The 25,778-nt window shown below is 42.6% G+C and overlaps 1 protein-coding gene across 7 annotated transcripts in view; it reads left to right on the forward strand.

Annotated features, from left to right (window-relative positions):
• GRAMD2B (GRAM domain containing 2B) overlaps positions 1-25,778 on the forward strand; it is a 127,249-nt gene that overhangs the window by 51,811 nt on the left and 49,660 nt on the right. The window contains exon 1 of one of the 7 annotated variants that reach the window (XM_066274226.1): positions 4,926-5,159. The exons of 3 other annotated variants lie outside the window; for them this stretch is intronic. In XM_066274226.1, coding sequence (XP_066130323.1) covers positions 5,077-5,159 — 83 coding nt within the window. In that variant the 5' untranslated portion in view covers positions 4,926-5,076. Of the gene's footprint in view, positions 1-4,925; positions 5,160-25,778 lie in introns of those variants that run through there. 3 more of the 7 variants (XM_066274227.1, XM_066274223.1, XM_066274225.1) reach the window with 3 other exon arrangements.

Here is a 25,778-nt window from a genome sequence, read left to right on the forward strand (position 1 = left end):
CTGGGGGACCCTTTCCCCTACACTTGTATAGAAAACGAATGCAGAGCAGAAACATGAGAGATACAAGCGGAAGAGCTCTAACTGAAGCAGGAGAGACCGTACATTGGAGTAGTGGTAGCAGGTAGGCAGTGGAGTCAGAAGACCTTATTTCAAACGCCAGCTCCTCCCCCTACGAGTTCCAATAGCCCCAGGCTCCACCAGAATCTGGGGAGAACCATGCTACTGAATGCTCTCAGAGGCCTCCCACTCTTTCCAGGTTGTGACCGATAACATTTACCATACAGAAAACGGACATATTTTACAACTTTGGGGTAGATTTTCACTTACTGTTGATGTGGCATCATGCGCTTTAATATTTTGAACAAACGTTGAAACTGGACGTGTTCGTATTGCCTCTGCTTTCTCGCAAAATCCGATTTATATCAGTGTTTCCCAACTACCACCCACCCTCTGGACCAGTAAGCCCTTACCATCCTGCCTAGTCCTCTCAACACAGATACTAAGCTTAGTTCTTGCCTCACCTCTAGAGAGAGGGATAGAGTACACATTTCAGATGTTCCCATCTGTAGTATAATTTGGCTTGGGAAATAATGGTGCAAGACCATTCTATTTGATTTTTTTAAATATTGTTTTGAAAGGCCTGTATAGTGAGAGATTCCATAGCCTACTATCAAATTCCATCCCAATGTTTAATGACTGTATTCATCAGGAAACTTTCTTTCATAGTTGACAGAAATCATTCAATAAAGGCCCCTTCACGTAATGCTTCTCAAATTTCATTCTTATAATGTTTTTTAAGAGTTTTATAATTAAGTTCTTCAGTCTCAGCATATGGCTCTCTTCTGAACTCTTCATTTTTTTTTTCCCATTTCCTCCTTTGGATATTGACCTTAATTTAGAAACAGGAATGGTGTGATAAGTGTTCCTGGAATTCTTTGACTTATGACACTGATATATTAAATATTATGCATAGTTAAACTATTACTGAGCTTCCAGGTTCCATCCTGACAACAGCATCAATATCTTCTAAAACAATATGCATAAAATTACAGGCATATGACACTTTGTGTGTTTATATTGACTAATAAGTGTATAACCTGACACTTGTTATAAATTAGGTAACTACTTGACCATACATTGCAACCTTAGCTCCACTCAAGTTTCCAAACTCATATTTGAACTCTGCCCCTGGGACTATGGACAGATGTACAGTGTATCAGATTAATCTTAAAAACAGCAACATTTGATCAATATGTTAAGCTATTCAAAGGAAGCCCCTACCTCCTGAAAGGTGATGGGTTAGGCATGCATTTTCTATTGGTTTCCTGCTAGAACTACTCTTTGATATTGGAAACAAAAATTATGTTTCCAGAGGCTTGGAGGAAGAATAGCGAAGGGTTTTTATTGGGGCAAATGAATCAAACAGCCTCCTAAAATATATTTAGACATAATCTTAAGTCTCTATTTTATCATAGTACAGTGAAATTTCCTTTCCCATTTGGCTGCTGCCTTTTTTTTTTTTTTTTACATTTTTTTTCCTTTTTTTTTTTTAAGATTTTATTTATTCATTATAGAGAGGGGAGAGAGAGAGAGAAAGAAAGGAGAGAGAGACAGGGGGGAGGAGCTGGAAGCATCAACTCCCATATGTGCCTTGACCAGGCAAGCCCAGGGTTTTGAACCGGCAACCTCAGCGTTTCCAGGTTGACGCTTTATCCACTGTGCCACCACAGGTCAGGCTGCTGCTGCCTTTTAAACATTGTATTCTGTTTTACTATATAATAACTCAAGAATAAAGAAAATTAGGAAGCTGTTTCACAATGTCTTTTAAACTGAGGCAAATGTCACTATGAAAAAATGTCATTTACTTGCCGTTTCTAATTCATCCCCACTCTAGGAAAGGACTATCTGCTATTCCCCCCACATGCCCCCTCCCTTTCTCACTTAAGATCATACCACTGAAGTCTTCATCCCATACACTACAGAACAAGTTTCATGGCAACTTGAGCACTTATTAATTAAGCTATAAGCCCACACTGGGGAACACCTGCCCTTACTCATGAAGTAAAAGAGGCCAGACCATGGTTTCTCAAAGATTAAACATAGAACTCCCTTCATGACTAGCAACTCCACTCCTAGGTATCTACCCAGAAGAATTGAAAGCAGGGACTCCAACAGATTTCTGTACGTCAGTGTTCACAGCAGCACTGTTCACAGAAGCCAAAAGGTAGAAACAACCCAAATGTTCATCGACAGATGAATGGATAAACAAATGGACATATAATGGAATATTATTTAGCCATAAAAAGATGAAGTACTGATACATGCTTATAACTTGGATGAACCTTGAAAACACTATATTTAGTGAAATGTGCTAGATACAGAAGAAATAATATTATCTGATCCCACTTATTTGAGGAACCCAGAACAGACAAATTCACAGAGACAGAAAGTAGAATAGAGGTTACCAGGGCTGGGAGGAGTTGGGAAGGAAGAGGAATTGTTAAATGGGCACAGAGTTTATGTTGGGGGTGATGAAGAAAAAAAGTGTTTTAGTATAGACAGTGGTGATGATTACATCCATTGTGAATGTATTTAATGTAACTGAATTGTACACTTATCAATGGTTAAAATGATAAATATTATGTATATTTTACTGCAATGAAAAAAAAATTACTTGAAGACCAAAAAAGTCAATTCTGGTCTGAGTTATGCAAGGGGTGCAGTTTGTAGTGTTCCTGATATTTAAGGAGAGAGTTATGGTACTACCCAGATTTTGGGAGGGTGACAACCTCATCTATATTCCAAGCCCATCCCCTTCCTGAGTAAGGGGTGAATCTAGAAAGGGCGTGGAAGCTGAAGGAAGAATGTCCCCAGGAAGAGCCAGTTATGGACACTGAAGAGCAACATTTCCAACGTTTTAGGTCACCCAGAGGGCTCCCCACCCCACCCCGCTGGGCTTCTGCAGGAGGGGTCAGTGGTCAGGAAGGAAAGGAAAAGAAAAAAACAGGAAAGCAGAGAATGTTCATGGAATTTTATATAAGCATTTTTCTTTTATTTATTTTTTTAGTGTCATGAGAATCAGTTTTGGAGCAAGCAGTCTACAAAAATATCCCTTTGTTTCCTAATGATATAAGCTAGTCAATGGCGAGGGAATAAGACAACTTTGGAAAGGACATGAATCTCCAAAATGTTTGAGGTTATTTAGAAGGGTAGGTTTTTTCTTTTAGGTACACACATATATACGTTCATATAAACACTATGGTTGCATAGTCTTTGTAACTATTCTTAAATCTAAAATGAAAGATTTGCAGCTCCAGAGCACAGTTAGTCATTTTTTCCCTCAGCCAGGTCATGCTCTGCTGTTGCCACTTGTAGTGGTTTTAAATAAAATTAGGCTTCCAACAAGTTATTGTTTTTTAAAATTTTTATTCACTGATACTTAGAGAGAAGGGAAAGGAGAGAGACAGTGAGAGCGAAACACCTTTCTGTTGCTCCACTCAGTCATGCACTCATTGGTTGATTCTTTTACGTGCCCCGACACGATACGGAACCCGCATCCTAGGCATGTTAAGACGACATTCTAACCAACTGGGCTACTTGGCCAAGCCTTGAACAAGTTGTCCTTTTTTTTTTTTTTTTTTTTAAAGAAAATTAAATTTAATGGATGACATTAATCAGTAAGGGAATAGAGGTTTCAGGTAAACATCTCTATAGCATTTGAACTGTTGATTGTGTCCTGTACCCATCACCCAAAGTCAAATCACTCTCTGTCATGGCATACTTGTCCCTCTTTACTCCCCTCCCCAACTTCTCTCCCACAAACCCCTCCCCTGGTAACCACTGCACTCTTACCTATGTCCATGAGTCTAAGTTTTATATCCCACTTATGTATGAAATCATTTAGTTCTTAGCTTTTTATGATTTACTTATTTCACTCAGTATAATGTTCTCAAGGCCCATCCATGTTATCATAAATGGCAATATGTCATCCTTTCTTGTGACTAAGTAGTATTCCATTTTACCACATCTTTATTCAATCCTCTATGGAAGAACCCTTGGTTGTTTCCATGTCTTGGCCACCGTGAATAATGCTGTGATGAATATGCATGTGTCTTTACGTACTAATGTTTTCAAGTTATAACAAGTTATTCTTATCCTTATACTCTGTAGCAAATTTTAAAACCACCAACACATGAATCCTTTGCTATAATAAGCGAAGCTATAATAAGCGAACGTTTAGAAGTATGACTGGAACATTGTAGCTCTCAAATATCTGTTCAGTGAACAAATGGATGCTTCAAATACAAAACTTCAGACAGAACCAGCAAGTCAAAACCTCACCAAGAGGCGGGAAGAAGAGGCATTCATTGTATTGGGTGGGCGCGTAACAAATAAGTTGTTAGGAGATTTTGATGCAAACTTCTCCCCCACAGAGCTACGAAGGGTCGACCAGACAACCAGTAAAGGCAGCCGCCTCTTAGTTCCTTTGTCATTGAATTAATTTATTGTGTAAAGTCCCACGCAGCACTCCTCGGCGAGGCAATGTCCTGCTTAAATAATTCAGGCCGGGGCCCAGGCCAGACCACACAGCGCATCCGTGCTTGCGAGGGCGCCTCACTCAACCATTTCCCGTAGCTACAGCTGGCTGGTCACCTTTCAACCCCTGAGTTACGCCCGGGATCGGAAAAAAAGCCCCTCTGCCCAGGAAGCCAACTGCAGTGCCCGGTGCCTTCTTAGGCAAATGTTTCACCTGCTCGGCCAATTAGCTTCCTCTCCCAGAAAGACTAGTTCAACAGGTTTCCTTTTTCTCTGCCTCCGCCTCCTGGGTTGGGGAGAGAAGCTGTCACTTCTCCTGGGCCCGCCCCTTCCCTCCTCCACGGCCTCGCACACTCGCGGGACCAATCGCGGCCGCTCGGACGTGTCCAGGTCGGCGGCGGCGCTGGGGGCCTGGGTGCGCCGCGCGCTGGCTGGGTGCGCGCCGGGCCTGCGCCCCGAGGTGGGACCGTGGGAGGGGGGCCGGGAGGCGGGGCGGCGGGCGCGCGCGGAGGGCTGAAGGTGCCTCCGGACGTGGCCCCGATGACCGAACTACAGCAAGATGTGGAAGACGCGAAGCCTGCCAAAGTGCTCGGGAAGAGAGAGAGCAGAGTGGGCTCAGCCCAGTAAGTATTCCCAGCCCGTCCGTCCATCCATCCGTCCGCGGTGGGGCCGGCGCGCTGGCCGAACCTCTCTGCCCCGGGCGAGTTTGGGGTGCAGTTTTCTGAACTTTTCCACCAACAGCTTTGAGGCTGAAGCCCTTCCTGCGGCGCCAGGTCCCTCTTTTTCTCCGATTCTGTAGTCGATTCTGTAGTCGAGAAAAGGCGCAGCAGCCTTTCAGGGACGTGCTGTGTCGCTTGCAGTCCGATGGGGATGTGAATTTTTGGAGCTAAAAGCACGACTGGGGTTTTGGAATTCCTAAGGGAGTGCTGGAGAAACTATTCAAATCTCTAAGCCCTGTCAAGAGGCTGAGTGCGAACCTGGATTTAAGTTGTCCTACTTCTTAATGACGTGTGGGAAGATGCAGTTGTCTTGTAGATGTTATCTGGTCATTCGGTCACGGTGATGTGTAGTCGTCATTTGATTCAGACCTTGAGGGTGTCTTTCCCCCAGTCCTTTTACTGGGAAACCATGAAATATGCTTTATCTTCCCTCAAAGACTGCCTGCCTTTGGTTGGGTACTTAGCACAAACTTGTTACACACTTATTTTTTTTCAGACAGGGTGTAGCAGTTGGGCCAAGGAGCACAATGAATAGAGAATAAAACACTTCAAATATCGGGTTGTGACGCCTCATAAAAGATTAATGTGCATAATAGGATTTGCTCATTGTTTGACTTATGCACTCTTCTGCTTTAAGAAACTGAAAACTGAAATATTTTGGTCACAGGAATTAGCTTTCTGTAATGAAACTTGTCTTCCCCTGTACTATTTGTTTTTTCTTTTTTTTTATCCAGAAGCATGATTATTTACATGATTGTAATTCCCAAACATTCTTCTTTTAAAAGGAAAAGATTCTTTGAGTATTTGCTTATTTGCTGTCACCATAAATAACATCAAGCAATATTAAGATAAATATCTGAATAAGATAGATAATAAGATATAATATCTAAATAAACCCAATTTTTTATGGTACCAAGCTGTTGGGGTTACCTAAAATGCTTTATTGCTACTAAAAGGATAAGTTATTTTAATGAAGATTCCATCTTCATCATTCATTATTTCAACATTTACTGATTTTTAAAAGTCAGAGCCTGGTTCCACATAAAGACTTGTGTTTATAACAGCATATTTCATCTGTGTGTCTGTTGATGTTTGAACTAAACTTTTGTAAGAATAGCTTTATTAGCTGCTCTGATTCATTGTTTTAAAGGCTTTGGTCATATTCTTGTCCATTGTCTGCTGTCCTTGGCCGCTGTCTCCTGTGCATTGTCAACTGATGCTAATGTTCTTCACTCTTTCTGTACAAATCGATGATGGTGAAAAGATGTTATCAGTATAACCCTCACAAAATGTATTTGTTTTCTCACATCAAAATAAAAACCTAACCTTATGCTAAAACTTCAAGTTCCAGAAAAAGATGAACTCTCAAATGTTATCTATTTCCTTGGCACTAATCATTTTATTTTATTTTTAATTTAGAAATTAAATGTAATGGGGTGATATTGATCAATAAAAGTACATAGGTTTCAGGTGAACATCTCCATGGCATTTGAACTGTTCATTGTGTTCTGTGTCCATCACCCAAAGTCAATTCATTTTCTGACATCATATATTTGTCCCTCTTTATTCCCTTCCCCCTGGTAACCACTTCAGTTTTACCTGTATCCATGAGTCTCAGTTTTATATCCCACCTATGTGTGAAGTCATGTATTTCTTAGCTTTTTCTGATTTACTTGTTTCACTTAGTATAATGTTCTCAATGTCTTTTATACATGTTACTTCCCTGAAGAAGAGGTATTGTGGATAGACTTATCACCATTTCATAGATGTTGGAGATGACAGGAGTGTTAAGTGGCACAAGCAAGACTGGGACCCAGGACTTGAAACTTGTAGTCTAGAAGTCACCTGCAGACAGTATTTAACTGCAGTTACACAAAGTAGACTGACTCAAGTCTACGCAATAGCTACCGAATTTCAGAATCTTCTCATTCCTAGTCATTTAGATACTTAAAGACTGTTTTTTTTTGTTTTGTTTTGTTTTTTTGTATTTTTCCGAAGCTGGAAACGGGGAGAGACAGTCAGACAGACTCCCGCATGCGCCCAACCGGGATCCACCCGGCACGCCCACCAGGGGCCACGCTCTGCCCACCAGGGGGCGATGCTCTGCCCCTCCGGGGCATCGCTCTGCCGCGACCAGAGCCACTCTAGCGCCTGGGGCAGAGGCCAAGGAACCATCCCCAGCGCCCGGGCCATCTTTGCTCCAATGGAGCCTTGGCTGCGGGAGGGGAAGAGAGAGACAGAGAGGAAGGAGGGGGGGGTGGAGAAGCAAATGGGTGCTTCTCCTATGTGCCCTGGCCGGGAATCCTGGGTCCCCCGCATGCCAGGCCGACGCTCTACCGCTGAGCCAACCGGCCAGGGCCAAGACTGTTTTTGAATGATTAAAAAAGTCTACTATAGCACTTGAACTAATTCTCTGAACTCAAAATGCTTTAGATGTTGGAAAAATACTTTTATAGATGATAAGCATTGAAGCTCAAGACCTCAACATAGCCTTTCCTTTGGAACAGCCAGTTTTGAATTCATTTTAGTTAAACAAATACTGGAATACCTACTGTTCAGTAATGGCGGGGAATACAAGAATGTATATGGTATGGAATCCGCCCTTCTGGATCGTGGAGCAGTTTTAAGGGGAGCCATTGTCACATAAAACACACAAACAAGATGCTATAAAAAGTTTGGTCCATAACAGTCTCCACAGTTAGGATGTTTATCCCTTTGGCAGTCTTTGGTAAATTTCTCTTGGTTTATTGGGTTTTTTGTTTGTTTTCCCCTACAAAGTGGGAATTTCCAGGCTTACTGGAGTCACTTCTGATTCACTCTTGGATTTTTGACACTCTCTTCCTCTGAGCTCTTAAACTCTTGCTTTGGTGAGAGAAGAATAAGTTTGAGAGGGAGGTAGATACATCTTCCCAGTGATATATTGGTGTAATAATTCCATATTTGAAACCATTTTGAGTAGCCAGACTGTTAGAAACCCAGTCTAAATTCTCTGTTTTGAACTTCATAACTTAGTTAATGGTTACTAAGCTCCACATTGTTGAAGTTCAGATGTCCCAATAAACATGTTCTTCCCAGAGTGTTAGAATGGCTTGCCCCCCCCACTTCTCTGCATCTGTAACTGCACCCACATAGGCCTTATCACCTAGAACCTAGCCTCTAAGATAGTAACAGCTGGTATTTGTTGAGAATGCTGGCTATGTGATGGGCGGTGTGCTCAACATTTTACATTCATTTTTGTACAGAATAAGGTAAACCCCATTATCTCCATTTTACAAATAAGAACATTGCAGCTCTGAGAAGTTAAGCAACTGGGGAGACACAGTTAGTAAGAGAAGAGCTCAGGCCCTGGCCGGTTGGCTCAGTGGTAGAGCGTCGGCCTGGCGTGCGGGGTACCCGGGTTCGATTCCCGGCCAGGGCACATAGGAGAAGCGCCCATTTGCTTCTCCACCCCCCCCCCTCCTTCCTCTCTGTCTCTTCCCCTCCCGCAGCTGAGGCTCCATTGGAGCAAAGATGGCCCAGGCGCTGGGGATGGCTCCTTGGCCTCTGCCCCAGGCACTAGAGTGGCTCTGGTCACGGCAGAGCGATGCCCCGGAGGGACAGAGCATCGCCCCCTGGTGGGCAGAGCTTCGCCTCTGGTGGGCGTGCCAGGTGGATCCCGGTCCGGCGCATGCGGGAGTCTGTCTGTCTCTCCCCGTTTCCAGCTTCAGAAAAAGAAAAAAGAAAAAAAAATCAAAAAAAAAAAAAATAAAATAAGAGAAGAGCTCAAATTCAAGTCCAGGTCTCCTAACTCCAGGGCCTAAACCTGAATACTTAATTTGTCCTCCTCCACTCCAGAATCTGTGATGGCCCTCAAGGACCTACTCTAAAACCCAAGCTCCTCTGCCAAGAACTTAAGACCCTTAAATATCTGAACACACACAGACCATTTCACCCCCATTTCCTAATACTAGCCAGCATGCACTTTGTTGATAGCCAGACAGTCATACTAGCATCCCTGTTCTCAAGAGGTAATGATACAGAAGAAAAGGAACAGGTAGTACTGAATGAAGTTCCCTTCATCTTTCTCTTCTCCTCACCTCCATTCCTTTGCTCAAGTAGTTCTCTCTCTCTCTCTGTCTCTATACTTCTATAAATCAACTCAAGCTTTCCTTCATTTAAAACCTTCCCTTAACAATTAAGCAAAGAAAAAAATGCATAGACACAGACAACTAACAGTGTGGGGAAAGGGGGTGAGGGAGATGGAGAGGGGAAGGAGGGAGGTGGGGAGGGGAAGGAGGGAGGTGGGGAGGGAAGGAGGGAAGTGGGGAGGGGAAGGAGGGAGGTGGGGAGGGAAGGAGGGAAGTGGGGAGGGGAAGGAGGGAGATAAAGAAGGGAAGGAGGGAGATGGAGAGGGGTAGGAGGGAGATAGATGGTGATGGAAGGAGACTTGACTTGGGGTGGTGAACACACAATGCAATATACACATGTAGAATTGTGCACCTGAAACTTGTACAATTTTATTAATAAAATTGTACAGTGTCACAATAGATTCAATGAAAATTAAAAAAAAAAACACCTTCCCTTATCACTGGCCATACTCATCTCTTCCTATCAGTGCTTCCCTTGTGTGTATGTGGGCAGCCCCATAAGATTTAGCTGTTGTTCTTATTACTGTTACAGTAAGTAACAGTTAACCTTTATGGAACATTTAGTTTATACAACGTACTGCTTAAGAGGCTAACATATATTAACTCACATACTCGTCTAGTGTATTAATTAACTTTCCCCTAAATAGATTGAAAACTCTAATCATATTTTTCCTTATTGTATTTCTCAGAGAACCCAACAAATAATTACTTTCAATAACGACCTTTTAGTGAGCTGAGGAGGCTGAAGCCCCGTTCCCCCTAATTATAGCTGACATGCTGCTTGACTGTCTCAGAGAAGTTCCACTCTTTTAAAATTTCTTAACCAAATTTTTTTTTTCAGTACCAGTTAGAATTTTTAGGTACATTTATTTGCCTAAGGGCTGTGGCTTAGTTATTCATCTTGGTGCTAGAAGTGAGGCTGGAGATTTAATTATTGCCAAAGTCCATTTGGATACGCCTTTCCTTATTTTTGGTAACTCAGCAGCCTCTTTCCTTTTGAGAGCCTAGTTTTTCCCACTTTCATTACCTATTCATTTGCTCCCAGTACATAGATAGTTTATTTTCCATTGATTTGAAAGAGGGGGTGGGAGGGAGAGAGAAGCATCAACTCATTGTTCCGCTTATTTGTTCCATTTAGTTGTGCACTCGTTGGTTGCTTCTGTATGTGCCCTGACCAGGGATATGACGTATGACCTCAGGGTGCTGGGACGACGCTCTGTCCACTGAGCCACCCAGTCAGGGCCCATGGATAGTTGTAACATAGCCTTCTTTTTGACACACTTTTTATGAGATACACTTTTATTTCTTAAAGTTTCTTATGGATCTGATTTAGTCATGACCAGGTTACTTTTAATGAATTTCAAAAAGTATCTGTAACTAAAAAAAAAAAAAAAAAGTATCTGTAACTAATACTGATATATTTCTGGGCAAAAGTTATTGTGATTCACATTTCAAATAATGAGTTACATTTTCTGGAACATATACTTGTAACACAGTTTGAATTTTTAACATTTAAACTAATATGATGGGAAAGAAGAAATCTAGAAATTTGTTCAACCCCATACATACGGAGAAAGAGAAGATAGATGTGGGCAATATAAACATTTGCCTTGAAAGGAAGTTCTCTGGTATTATCAAAAAGTGACGACTGACGTGTGGCACAGTGGATAGAGCATCAGCCTGGAATACTGAGGTCACTGGTTTGAAACCCTGGGCTTGCCTGGTCAAGGCACATCCAGGAAGCAACTATGAGTTGATGCTTCCTGTCCAACCCTCCCACACCACTTTTCTCTCCTCTCTCTAAACAATCAGTAAAATAAAAGTGACGATGATTATAGAGGCATCCTTTAAATAATTAACTCAAGTAGAAATAAATTACCTGCCATGAAGTATTTATTATCCAATTTTCCTGTCTTTGTATACGGCGTATTGGGCGTACTTGACAAGCAGAATAAGGGTTGAAAATAGAAATGGATCTTGAATTGGAAGCCAGAGGAGCAAAAACAAATAATTATTAACTATAGCTCGATTTCTCAGTGCTTGCTGAACTGCGAACTGGGGAAGGGCTCGTTTAGCAAGAGAATTTCTATGCTATGTATGTATTACTTATCTTTCTGTTCGTGTGTATCTGTAACATAATTTTTAAAAATTTTAATTTTTAGGTCACTAACTTTTACAGATTACCCTCTACATTTTTTAATTTAAAATTTGGGGTAGGAAGAAAAAATTATGATATATTTAAAGTATAGCCTTGGCCGGATGGCTCAGTTGGTTAGAGCATCATCCCAAAGTGCAGAGGTTGCTGGTTCAATAATCTCTGGTCGGGGTGCGTACAGGAACAGATCGATGTTTCTGTCTCTCCCTCTGTCCCTTCCTCTCTCTCTCAAATCCATATAATAAACATTTTAAAAATAAAGTATAAAAATTATATTATTAAAGTAAAATAATCAACGGAGGAGTTTGGAACAATGGAGGAAAATGGTGTGTTTTGTGTTAGATGTTTTGAAAAGAATTCAGTGAGCCAGATCAGTTCTAGGTATTCCTGTTATAGGAAATTGCTGATTTATTAAGGCAGTATACAGAGTTGTTAGGAAGCTAGGATTTGAAATCTGACTTTCTCGTCTCCTAGAAGTGTGACCCTGGCAAGTTACTCAGCCCCTCCAGTTCTTTAACCATTTGAGTTGTATGAATGTTCATGTATGTCCTCGTGCCTCCTGACCATCCAAAGTACGATCGTAACAAAAATTTTTATTTTAAAATGTGTAAGGCAACATTAGGAAAAGGCAAATGTATGTTCTCGTTTCCATAAATTGGTTATCAAACAAACATGATTTTAAGTTAATAAAACTGGAACTGGAACTAATTTTACTTTTTGGGAAAAAAAAAACTCACTCCTGGGGGTCAGCGAGCGTGAAAAAACTCACTACTCAAAGGGTTAAAGGGTAATACTTCACATCAGCTGTTTCATATAGGCTTGCTTTGAAGTTTAAGTGGGAAATGTAAAAAGTGTATTTTGCCTAGTGCCTGACAGGTCAACTCTCCGCAAACCGCAGCTATGTTAGTCCTCACTATTAAGGATCTGGGACATACTGTGGGGTGGAGGTGAGAGGCTGACATAAGAGGTAATAAAAGTAAACAGTCAAAGTTCAAAAGGCCTAAACTGTTACAGTAGCATATTCCAGTGTTCTAGTAAGTGAGCCTTCGTTCCATCAGCTCAACCTGGGGACACTTGTGACAGCATCCGAGTATTGCCATGAATCCAGTGTGGCATTTTGGTTTTTTAGTTTATGCTGAAAGGATCTCATGCCATAACTAGTTACTAACCTGCCTGCCTGTTTATATTATATATTACTTACTGAGTTGGTGTCATTCCATCTGTTGTCCAGTACTTTTATCTATGATCCATTGATTCCCACATCCTGCTTCCTGGCACCCAGCTTCCCTCTGGTGGCTCCTCATCTTCAAACGGCTGACCTTTTTTCCTTTAGCTGAACTCCAACAGAACCCTCTTTTGACATCTTTCTAACTCTTTAAATCCTCAGTTTGGGGCACTAAACACATTTTCAAATGGCATAAAGCGAAAATGCTGGAGAGAAACACCTCCTCAGCCTCCTTAATGCCTACTCTTTCTTCTTAAAGGACGTAAAGTTTCATCAAAACTGGTTTATTTACCCTTAGAAGAGAAGCAGAACCAACTGAAACTGCATCCCCTGAGATAAAAGAGTTTACGTGCGCTCTCTCATTGGTCACTCCATGTGCGCCCGTTCCCACGTTCATAATGGGACGTGATGTCTCAGGACGCAGATTATTTTATGCAGGTTTATTGAGACATTTTACAGATGATAACATCTTTGTTGATTTGTTATGATTTGTTTTTCCTTATTGTATCCACCATCCAGTATCCCTGTTGGTGAGTGGGACTTGGTGAAGTGAGCTTGTCGTGAGAGTTGAAATATGATCATACCATACTTGTCTGTGTGCCACAGGAGAGTTCCATAAACGCTGGATGTTATATTCTCACAGATCACTTTTTCCCAAAACTTCTTTGCAGCATAGTTATCTACCAATAAGATAACCCACCCAGTTTTAACAGATTGATAAGTAAACAGATTGACCCGGTCACCATGTTGTTAGGGTGACTTTTGCGAAGTGAACGCATGCGTGGAGGGATTGGTTTCTGACCGAGCCGCCCTCGGGTTAGCAGTTCATCTGCTGGTCTCTTCTGTTCCACGCGTCTAACCAGATGATCCTAGACAGGCCCCTCATCTGATGATGTCGCAAATCTGGGCCACCTGTGAATAACTAGATTGAGGTCCCAGTAGCAATGACCTGTTTAAAAAGGGACCAAAGTGGAGAAATGAAAACGTGAAGTTCCAGACAGTAAGTAAGGGCATAAGGAGAGAAAAGAAATAAGAAAAGAGAGGGAGAAATACTATTGAATTTACTGAAAAGAGAAAAAAAAGAGCCAGAGTACCGTGAACTTGTCTGATCTGCTTCTGTCCTGGCAGACACCTCCTCTCCTCTCCCTTTGCTCTTCTGGGCGCTATCAGTGCCTGTCTTCCCTGCCGAAGATAGTGACCTGTCTAGGAACGTTGGTGTTTTCTTAAAGTCCATACAAATCATGTATCTGATTATATCCATATTTATTACTGTCTAGGTTTTTTTCAAGTTATGCTGTCCATATGCAGTGAGTTAACAACTACAGAGCACCTCAGAAATATGCTAATTTTTGCATCTTTAACTATTGAGAATTATTATCTGAAAAGTTACCTTGTGATCCCATTAATTATTTTGAAACCCCTGTTGTGTAGTGCTGTAAAAAAGGGGTAAATTGAGTGAAAAACTAGTTCATCATGACTTTTATTATCACTGTATTGTTTCTATAATTCATTGGAAAACAGCTCCTCATTTGATTCTGACTTAAACACTGTGCTCGATGCTTTATATAACAAATACTGTGGTGCTCTGAGAGCCTACATGAACTGTCAAGAATATACTTATTTCTCTCCCTCTCTTCATTTCTCTCTTAATAATAAAGTTCTATAGTATATAAATTTGGACTAGTTTTGACATGAGGCTGGTAGATTTCTTATGCTTTTCCTTGATTTAATGTCTTTTCTGAAAATTTTACAAAAAATCATTATTTTCTGAACTCAAATTCTAAAATCACAAACTATCAGACTTATGAGGGAAGAATGAATGTCAGTCATGTGAACTAGGAGAAAGGCAGCAGTTGACAATTGATCCTGACCAGAGAAACTTGTTCATGTTCTCAACTGAGTGTAACAAGTAGTTGTCTGTTGGGCAGTGTGCCAGTGTCGGCAATCACCAAGGTGAAGAAGATAAGCCCTTTGCTATTAGGAAAATAGAGTAGAGGAAAGGAATATTATGTTTTTAAGATTTGATCTTCTTTCAAAGAAGAAAGTAGGTAGCTCCAGAAACTATATCAAAGCTCAGACAAAATGAGGTAATATTATTGCTCTGCGCTATGGACACTGTTCAAAGTACTCTCACGTATATATTTATACATGGAATGAGGTAGGTGTTGTTATCACATTTTTTTTTTTGCGTAACAGAGACTCAATAACTTGTCCAGGGTCATAACAGCTGTTGAAGTGTTGAGCCTCCTAAAATCAATCGTATAAAACCTCACTGTATATAGGAGGACCAAAGCAAAGTGGTTCCCATTAAGTGTCCGTGCATCCTTGAGTAATTTTTTTTTTTTTGTGAGGGAAAGACAGCACTTTAGTTTCTCATTGATTGCTTCTCACACCTGCCTTGACCAGAAGGCTCAAGTGGGGCCAGTAACCCCTTGCTCAAATCAGAGACCTTGGGCTTCAAGGCAGCAACCTTTGGGCTCAAGCCAGTAACCATGGGATTATCCATGTTTATGATCCCACTCTCAAGCAGGTGACCCCACGCTGAGCCACGCTGAAGCTGGCGAGCCTGTGCTCAAGTGTCATGAGCCCGCACTCAAGCCAGCCACCTTGGGGTTTCCATTCTGGGATCTCAGCATCCCAGGTATATGCTCTGTGCACTGTGCCACCACTGGTCAGGTGACTAGATCTCTTACCTTGGACAGTAAGTCCCCGAGTTACAAACGTCTGACTTACATACAACTTGTACTTATGAGCAGAACTTCATAAGAGCTATTGGTAATCAACTACAGTTGAACATCAGCGAAAATGATATCATAGAGTTACTTGACTCCCGTGGCAAAGAACTAACCAATGAAAACCTTACGGAACTAGAGCAGCAGATGATAGCATTTAGGGAAGAAAACAGGGACCTTGAAACTCCAGAACTGAAAAAGTTTTCTACGAAAGAACTAGCGGATGCTTTTCATCTCATTGAAGCAGGAATGACAAAGTTAGAGGAGCAAGATCCTAATACAGAGAGGTTCACCAGAGTTTACGATACAGTTACCGAAGGCCTGAGATGCTACAGGGCCATTGATGAGAAAAAGAAAAGCTCTGTACAAACCTAACTTGATGCCTCCTTCAAGTAACTGACTCCAGCAGCAGAATCAAAGCCTGACTCCCCAACACCAGTCCCATCCTCTCCAACAAGTCCATCATCTTCTGCATCATCCAAGAGATTGTTTAAGGTTGTATTTGAAAATGTCTAAGTATTTATATTCAAGAAAGGTAAAAGTAATGTTAAGACAGTACTGTTAAGACAGTACTGTTAAGACTGTGTTAAGACAAACATCTAAGTTGTATTTAATAGGTAAATGTGCCTGTTCCAGCTTACATACGTATTCAACTTAATAACAAACCTACAGAACCTATCTCATTTGTAACCTGGAGACTGCTTGTATAGGTCAGTTTTCTTAAGACTCATTTTTATTTTACAGTTCTAACATTGAAAGACTTTATTTTTTATTTTATTGATTTTTAGAGTGAGAGGAAGGGAAAGAGAAAGGCATTAATTTGTTGATCCACTTATTCATGCCATCATTGGTTGGTTCTTGGATCAAACCCTCAACCTTCGCATGTTGGGATGATGCTCTCACCAACTGAGCTGCCCAGCCAGGCAGGGTTGAAGGATGTCTGATGTGAGGACAGGGCAGAGAGAGCACCTCTAGCTATCATTCATGTGGGCACTGGTACTTTCTCTATGTATTGTCAATCACAGGTGCCTCTCTGGATCCTTCCGTATTCATCTGTGCTCAGAGCTGTCAGGGAACTTAATCGTTTCAGTTGCAGCTTTACGCTGTGATTTGCACAGTAGTCATTTATAGATTCCAGTTTTTAAAAAACCATTTACAGAGTGCTCTGCACAAGTACAGAGGGTTTCAGTAAAGTAATGTGACTGATTTGTTTTTAAAAACTTGTGAATGTTGTCTCTTAAGTAGTCACTGAAGGAATCCAAGAACCTTTCCAAAAATGCTGCAGTTGCACAAAATCTTTTTTAAACCCTTTCTTGCAGTTACTTTCAAAGCTTAGAGCCCATTCTTTGAATAGTCATAAGGTTGGCAAACCCTCTTCCTTTGAGAATAAATTCAAGTTTGTAAACAGCCAGAGGCCAAATTTGGTGAATAAGGTGAATATGAAAAGTTTAAACCACTCTATGGGTTTTTGATCAAAAACAAGACGTGACCGTAAAATAATAACAGCGTGCCTGGCAATGCTTACATGTCGGCATTTATAGTCTATATGTAGGTTTATTACTTTGCAACCTCATTATGAGAAGAGTAAAATCCAACAGTTATTATTCTGCCCTGAAATAATTTTTTTAGTGTTTATACAATTCCCAGGTAAAGTTGAGCTTATCATAAGCATTAGAAAAACATACTTTGAGGATGCAAATGTCACATTTTTTCAACTCCCCTCTCCATACCGTAGTGTTTTCATTGTAGGCCAGGCCCTGCTCCTGACTTTCCAACATGGTAGCTATCCGTTCCCAGCATGAAGCTTTCCATTTGTCTAAGACAGGGGTTGGGAACCTTTTTGTCTGAGAGAGCCATGAACGCCACATATTTTAAAATGTAATTCCATGAGAGCCATACAACAACCCGTGTACGTTACGCATTATCCAATAAAAATTTTGTGTTGTCCCAGAGGACAGCTGTGATTGGCTCCAGCCACCCGCAACCATGAACATGAGTAGGAAATGAATGGATTGTAATACACGAGAATGTTTTATATTTTTAACATTTTTTTTTATTAAAGATTTGTCTGCGAGCCAGATGTAGCCATCAAAAGAGCCACATCTGGCTCACAAGCCATAGGTTCTCGACCCCTGGTCTAAGATCTGACTTGAACACTGTATTGTTCCATAGGTTTTATGTGCTATGGCCCCACTCTTCTTTAATCCATCAGGGAAGACAAAGCTTAAGAGATGTGGGCGATGTCTGGTAGGAGCTGCCGGTGTAGGAGAGGAGAGCAGGACACACACACACACACACACACACACACACACACAATACCGTGTGATAAGAGTTCCCAGCAGGCCCTGGCCGGTTGGCTCAGCGGTAGAGCATCGGCCTAGCGTGCGGAGCACCCGGGTTCGATTCCCGGCCAGGGCACACAGGAGAAGCGCCCATTTGCTTCTCCACCCCTCCGCCGTGCTTTCCTCTCTGTCTCTCTCTTCCCCTCCCGCAGCCAAGGCTCCATTGGAGCAAAGATGGCCCGGGCGCTGGGGATGGCTCTGTGGCCTCTACCTCAGGCGCTAGAGTGGCTCTGGTCGCAACATGGCGACGCCCAGGATGGGCAGAGCATCGCCCCCTGGTGGGCAGAGCATCGCCCCTGGTGGGCAGAGCGTCACCCCTGGTGGGCGTGCCGGGTGGATCCCGGTCGGGCGCATGCGGGAGTCTGTCTGACTGTCTCTCCCCGTTTCCAGCTTCAGAAAAATGAAAAAGAAAGAAAAAAAAAAAGAGTTCCCAGCAGTTATCAGCTGCTAATGGGAACAGAGATATAGCAATTTTTTTTCTTGATGTGAGCTGAACTAAGAGGTGATGCTTGAAGGAGGGTTGATGAGTAAGAAAGAATTTGGCCTCAACTGGACAGAGAAACTCATTCCAGGCAAGGGAAGGACAAGGACAGGATACTTGAAAGTTCAAATTTATATGTTTGATGACTACTTAGGGGTCTGCTGGGGCCCGACTGATCAGGGCAGGAGGACTAGCAGCACGATCAGAACGGGCAGGACCTGGAGCCCCACTTTGAATTCTCCTCCTTGCTTTGTTCTCTTGGCTCCACTTCCGGCTTTGGCTCTACTACTGATTCTTTGAAACTTCAGGGAAATCATTCCGTCTGGTCTTTAGTGCCCTCCCCTGTAAAGAGAGAGGGCTGAATGACCTGATTTGTTAGATCCCTCCCAACCTGAAGAGTACGAGTCTTTGAAGAAACTGCCCTACTTCTCTGCACTCCGCTGGGGCCTTTGTGTAAGGAATTCTATCGGACTGCACCAGCGGAGGAAAGCGTTTTGAATGTGAATAGAATCCTTGCTTTTTTGCTTGCTTTGGCCTCTTTTCTTTCTTTCCCTAGGTAAACCTATACCCAGTTAAGGCGGGACTGCCGCAGGAACATACCTAAACTGTCCTTTTACGCATTTATAGGTACATATTGGTATTCATGTTGCATTCAGACAGCCCTGCTTTGCCATTTGGCTGCTAGTGACAGGGCCACAGTGCATTCAGTCATAGTAGAAATGTCAAATCAAATAACTTAATGTAAAACCTGTAACACAAATGGGGACCAGACTCATTAAGAGCAGTATTGCAAGTGTCTCAGGTATAGTTCAGGTCTGAAAATAATCATACATTGCATTTGAATACAGAATACAACTGTAGATTAGCAAGCATTTTCCTCAAAAATGAAGTCAGACATACTAGCTTACCACTTCAACTTAATACTTATAGCATTTTTTTTTAGGTGAGAAGAGGGGAGATGGTGAGGCAGACTTTCCCATGTGCCCTGACTGGCATCCACCCAGTAACCCCATCTTGGGCCAACGCTCGTGTACCCAAGCTATTTTTAGTGCCTGAGGCTGTTGAGCTCTGATGGAGGTATCCTCAGGGCCCAGGCCAATGTTTGAACCAATTGAACCACTGGCTGTGGGAAAAAAGGGGGAGAGGCAGTGAGGAGTAGCAGACAGTTACTTCTCCTGTGTGCCTTGACTGGGAATCGAATCCAGGATGTCCATACACCAGGCTGACACTCTATCCACTGAGCCATCAGATAGGCCTATTATAGCATTTTTAAAGCACTTTATATATATTGCACTTTGCAGTTCTTTTTTTTTTTAATTTTTTATTTATTCATTTTAGAGAGGAGAGGGAGAGACAGAGAGAGAGAGAGAGGAGAGACAGAGAGAGAGAAGGGGGGGAGGAGCTGGAAGCATCAACTCCCATATGTGCCTTGACCAGGCAAGCCCAGGGTTTTGAACCGGCAACCTCAGCATTTCCAGGTCGACGCTTTATCCACTGCGCCACCACAGGTCAGGCGTACTTTGCAGTTCTTAAAATACTTTTAAGCCCTTGGCTCAGTGGTGGAGCATCGGCCTGGCGTGCGGAGGTCCTGGGTTCGATTCCCGGCCAGGGCACACAGTAGAGGCGCCCATCTGCTTCTCCACCCCCTCCCCCTCTCCTTCCTCTCTGTCTCTCTCTTCCCCTCCTGCAGCCAAGGCTCCATTGGAGCAAAGATGGCCCGGACGCTGAGGATGGCTCTGTGGCCTCTGCTTCAGGCGCTAGAATGGCTCTGGTCACAACAGAGTGACACCCCGGATGGGCAGAGCATCGCCCCCTGGTGGGCATGCCAGGTGGATCCCGGTCGGGCACATGCGGGAGTCTGTCTGACTGCCTCCCCGTTTCCAGCTTCAGAAAAATACAAAAAACCCCACAAAACTTTTATTTACATCAGTAGTTGAATTTAACACACGTGTTTCTGAGGACCTAGTATTGTTAGGCACTGTTGTATGTTTAAGGATACTAGGCCATATTCAACTTTGACCCTGCCCTCAAGAACAGCGGAGCAGATTTCACTAATTTGAGCAATGTCTTATTATGACATTAAATATGAGTTTCAGTCTATTGTGATTTATAAGAACATGTACAGGCATTTTTAAGAGACTAGTAGAGAAGAATCTAGCCCAGTGTGGGATGGAGTAAAGGCTTCTTATAGGAAATGATAATACCTAAGTCTTAGAGTTAGCCTCCCGCACACACGAGAGAGTGAGGGGGTGAATGTTCTATCCAGGGATAATAGCCTAAATGAAACGATACCAAACAGCCTGGGAAGGAAGTTGAACTTAGTCATAAGACACAGGGATCCACTGAGGGGTTTACCCAGGGATAGATAGGATAGTCAGGTTTGAGTTTTTAAAAAATTACTCCAGGGACAAGGTTTAAGATAGATTTTTTTTTTCTTTGAGAACAAAAGAGGAAACAGGGATTAGTTGGCTATGGGGCAATGCAGGTGAGATGGTTTTAATAGGAAAAATGCGGGGGGGGGGAATAGGTTTGAGAAATGGTCAGGTGAATCAAATTGTAGGACCTGGTGATGAATTGGATTGATTGAAGAAAGAAGCTAGAAAGACTCAGGTTTTCTCTGTAGGAAGGCTGAGTGGATAGTGATAGGAGGAAAGGCAGATTTGGGTAATAAAATGATGAGTCCCCTTTTATAAAAGTCAACATTGGTATGGAAGTCTGCTGCTCTCTGATAAGAAATCGATTTGGTCTTTGTCCTCAATTTTTGCCAGAGCTTCTAAAGCTGGAATTTTTACTGAGTGATTAGACTGTCTTTTGTTTTTCATAAAAAGACCCTTTTAATGAAATCTGAGTTTATGCTAATTAGGTGATTTAGGGTTAGGCTTCTAAATGGGGCTGGTCAGCAGAATGGCCAAGTCTTTAGAGGTTGGGAGCTTTCAGCCCCACCCCCAACTTTCTGGGAGGGGCGGTGGCCTGGCGATTAAAACTCCCGAACAGGATTCCGTGAGCTTCCAGATTGGTGAACAATAAAAGTGGTGGGAGGATAATGCACCCAGAGAGGGCATGGCCGCCCCACTAACCTACATACCTTGAGCTATGCATCTCTTCTACCTGGCTGTTCTTGAGTTGGAGTCCTTCTAGTAAACTGGTAAATATGAGTTAAGCATTTCCATGAAATCTGTGAGTCATTCTAGCAAATTATCGAACCAGGTGAGGGGGTCATGGGAACCCCTGACTTACAATCTATTGACCTGGGGCTTGCAGCTGGTGTCTTGTGGACCTGAGCCCTGAACCTGTGGGGTCTGCACTGAGTTCAGGTAGTTAGTTTCAGAATTGAATTAAATGGAACTGTCAGATACCCTATTAGAGAAAACACCCCAGAATGGCAGAGCTGGGAGATAGATTGGGGAATTGTCAGCATGTATGTTAGTCATATAGTTAAAAGCCTGAGAGTGAATGGACTTTTCCAATGCAGAGAGGAGTAGACCAAAAAGAGAACTTAGGAATGATCCTGTGTTGGGATAAACGTCCAAAAAGGAGGCAACAGAAGTGGAGAATAAATAGCACAGCAGTAAAAAAATAAATAAACAAAATTAAACAAACAAAATGAAATGGAAACATGGAAAAACAAGGGAAGGAGAATCTCAAGAGATAGTTAACAGTGGCAGATTCTATCACTAGTAGCACTAAGAGAACTGAAATGCCCTTAGCATTTAGCAATATAAATGTCACCGGTGAACTCTGTGTGAGAAATGTTAGTGGAGCAATAGGAATGGAGGCCAGACCCGACTGGACTGGGTTAATGGGAAATGAGGAAGAGACCAGCATCGGTAGACTGGCTTCAAGGGATGTGGCTAAGAAGTGAAGGAGGCCCTGGCCGGTTGGCTCAGTGGTAGAGCGTTGGCCTGGCGTGCAGAAGTCCCGGGTTCGATACCTGGCCAGGGCACACAGGAGAAGCGCCCATCTGCTTCTCCACCCCTCCCCCTCTCCTTCCTCTCTGTCTCTCTCTTCCCCTCCCGCAGCAGAGGCTCCATTGGAGCAAAGATGGCCCAGGCGCTGGGGATGGCTCCTTGGCCTCTGCCCCAGGCGCTAGAGTGGCTCTGGTCGCGGCAGAGCGACACCCTGGAGGGGCAGAGCATCGCCCCTGGTGGGCGTGCCAGGTGGATCCCGGTCGGGCGCATGCGGGAGTCTGTCTGACTGTCTCTCCCCGTTTCCAGCTTCGGAAAAATACAAAAAAAAAAATTAAAAAAAAATAAAAAAAGAAGTGAAGGAAAGAGAGGAAGGTAACGAACTAGAGGAAATGAAGTTGAAGGAAGTTTTGGTTTTTAGGTGCGAGAGCCATGTTAGCCTGTACATAAACTAGGAGAAAAAAGCCAGATGAGAGGGGAAGGATGAGGATGTAGCACAAAGATGAAATAACGGAACAAGCTCAGAGGTATCATAAAATGGGCTTGAACCTCAAAAGGAGAAAGCTCTTATGTTCTGAAACTGGACAGATGGACAGGTGCGGTAGATGCAGATGTGGGTAACTGCAGGCTGGGGGGAGACATGTGGCCGCCCTCGTCTGAAGACTTCAGCTTTCGGTTTCTTCACGAAGTCAGATTACCTGGTCCCTTTCATCCAGAGGGACGAGTTGTGTTCAGTTAGGAGCTTGGGAAGTGCTGGGAGGAAACACTTTTCCTCTACCCTCCTAGGTTCTTCTGGCTGGTCTAGATAGTAAATTGACACAAGACAGATTAACAGGGGAAAAACAAAGAAATGAAGGAGATTCAGAGTGGTATTCTTTCACTGGCTGTTTCTCAAGTAACTTAACTCGAAACCATCACTATGCCACCTTGGCATATTTGGGGGCAGTCTGCCCCAATCTCCATCAGGACCTTGGAGAGTGTTTGGAATACAAGTGAGGAGATGAAGATGTCCCAGGAATGCTGAGGGCCTAGCTGAGAGCAAGGAAGGACACCAGTCACAATCAGGGCTAATTTGTCCCCGTCAACAGTGCTGAGAATCCAGGAATTAGAAGGTAAAGGGGCTGATTTTGAGCTGACGTCATCCTGTTTATGCTGAATACAGAATGATCAGCATAAGTGGAAACTGAAGGTGATCAATTACATAGGTCCTCTGAGCTGGGAGAAGATGGAAGTGTCAAGGACTGTTGTCCATCTCTGGGGCCTAAAGCACAAGAGGTGAGGGGTAGGAACAGGATGGACAGAAGACCAGAGGCAGACAGTGGGAGGTTGGAGATGTCATATTGACAGAGGATCTCTGTGGAGCAATGTGAGCGATGATGAAAGCCAGGCTCTGGCCGCGTTGTGTGTGTAGTGAAAGTAAAGGTCACTGGGGCTGATGCCAAGTGGTTGGATGTCATCCATGTGGGCACTGAAGGGTCCAGGTGTCAAAGTTCTCGTGAAAGGGGAGGTGATCAGGCTGTTAGAGGATGAGGGCAATAAGGAACATTAAATTCAGCTAGGTCAAGGGTCACCCTCAGGAGGTTGGACTTTACGTATGCTGAGTATAAGTAAAAATGGTTTTTACTTTCTGAACTCAAGTGAATTAACACAGAAACTATTGGAAACAAGCAATGATTGATTTCCCAGAAATAAATTGTAAATGAGTTACCTTTGTTACCAGCAATAACAAATTTTAAAAAATAAATAAATTGGAGGAAAAGGTACAGACAAGCAACAAAAAAATATAAAAAACCTAGATGTAAATTTGATAGGACTTAAAGTAAAACACACCTACTAAAGGAGACAGCCTGAAGGGAGAGGTTTACCGTCTTTAAGAGAAAAACTTGACATTATAAAGATAGCTGTGTTCCTTCAATTCATAAGTTTAGTGCAACCAACACATCTCAGTGACTCTAAGAAAACATTACAGAACTAAAACTCTTCTGAAAGAACAAGCATATAAGAATATCCAGGCTAAGTCAAATGATAGAAGGAAGCTACACTCATGATACAGTCTCAAACTATAGGATTTAAATTTAGCACATTCAGCCTGACCTGTGGTGGCGCAGTGCATAAAGCGTCGACCTGGAATGCTGAGGTCGCCGGTTCGAAACCCTGGGCTTGCCTGGTCAAGGCACATATGGGAGTTGATGCTTCCTGCTCCTCCCCCCTTCTCTCTCTCCTCACTCTCTCTTCCCCTCTCTCTCTCCTTTCTAAAATGAATTTTTTAAAAAATAAAAAAAAATAAAAAAAATAAATTTAGCACATTCACCCCCAATCTCTTCTTCAATCACTTTCTTTACCTGAGTATTTACATCAGTCATAATTTTGAAATGCACTCATCCAAAGCCCTATTGAAAATGCATTATCCAAGGTGTATTCAAATTTATGCTTTAAAAAACTTAGACTTTTTGTGACCGTCCTGCTTAAAATCCCTCCCTAAACATTTATTTACTTGAAATCTGCTCTAGTTAAAAATATTGTGTATAACTGGTATCTCAAAATCCAATGTCCCTTTTCCTTCTTCTCTTTTTTAAAAGCACTTTTAATTAAATTAACAGCTATGATTATAAGAAGCCCATTGTAGTAACCTTGACAACTACAGATCTTTGCAACAAATGAAACCAATATCACCAGTAGTCATCACTCCCAAAGAAAACTCAAACATGGTTTGCATTTTGATTTTAGAAGAGTGCCTTTAACTAGTAATATATACACGTCATTCCTGAAGGTCTAGCATTATATATTCATCACTAAGGGGGATTATTTTTCCAGAAGTGCTGGTCTGTGCTGATAAATTTAGCACTGTGTCCTAGTCTTCATTATAAAATTGCTGGCTGAAAGAAAGAAAAGGAATTGATTGGCTTCCCACTTGGCCCAGTCATCTTGACTTGGTTCACACTCAGCTCCAACATTTGAGCGGGTACAAGACTTAGGTCTTAAAAGGGTCTGAAAATGGGTTAAGAACATGCATTTTTTACAAGCCCTTCTTCCCAGCCCCCAAGTGGTTCTGTCTGACATAGAAGGTCCTTAGGCCTCACTTTTAGAGCCACTAATTTATGGAGTTCACAGATTTATTTTACCAGAAACTGTTTGGCGCAGACATCTAAAATGACCCATCTGTGAAGGAGAGAAAAGCTTTTCAGCCTTGTGTGTATTCTCAGTCCTGGTTTTGGTAAGTGTTGTTTTCAGGCTGTGTATCTGTGTCCTGAGCCAGGGTCCTCTTAATTAGTTGAAATAAGCAGGGCCACTGCAGGCGAAACCTTGAGGCTGTAAAACTCTCCCACACCCCCTTTCACAAGCCTCCTCCTGTCTCCAGAGACACCCTTTACCCAGGCCACCTACTGCTGTCCCAGTGCTGATGTTGACACAGTTGATGACTTAGGGCACTCCTCCATGAAACCAGCCTTCTCTGAGCTGTGATGGAAAGACGCCACCAGTGACTTTGTGCATTTGTATTGTTAACGTTCAGATCAGTAAAAGATAGAAATGCCTTCCAACACGCTTGTCCCCAGTC

This window comes from Saccopteryx bilineata, chromosome 4, assembly GCF_036850765.1.
Source record: "Saccopteryx bilineata isolate mSacBil1 chromosome 4, mSacBil1_pri_phased_curated, whole genome shotgun sequence".
NCBI classification, from domain to species: domain Eukaryota; kingdom Metazoa; phylum Chordata; class Mammalia; order Chiroptera; family Emballonuridae; genus Saccopteryx; species Saccopteryx bilineata.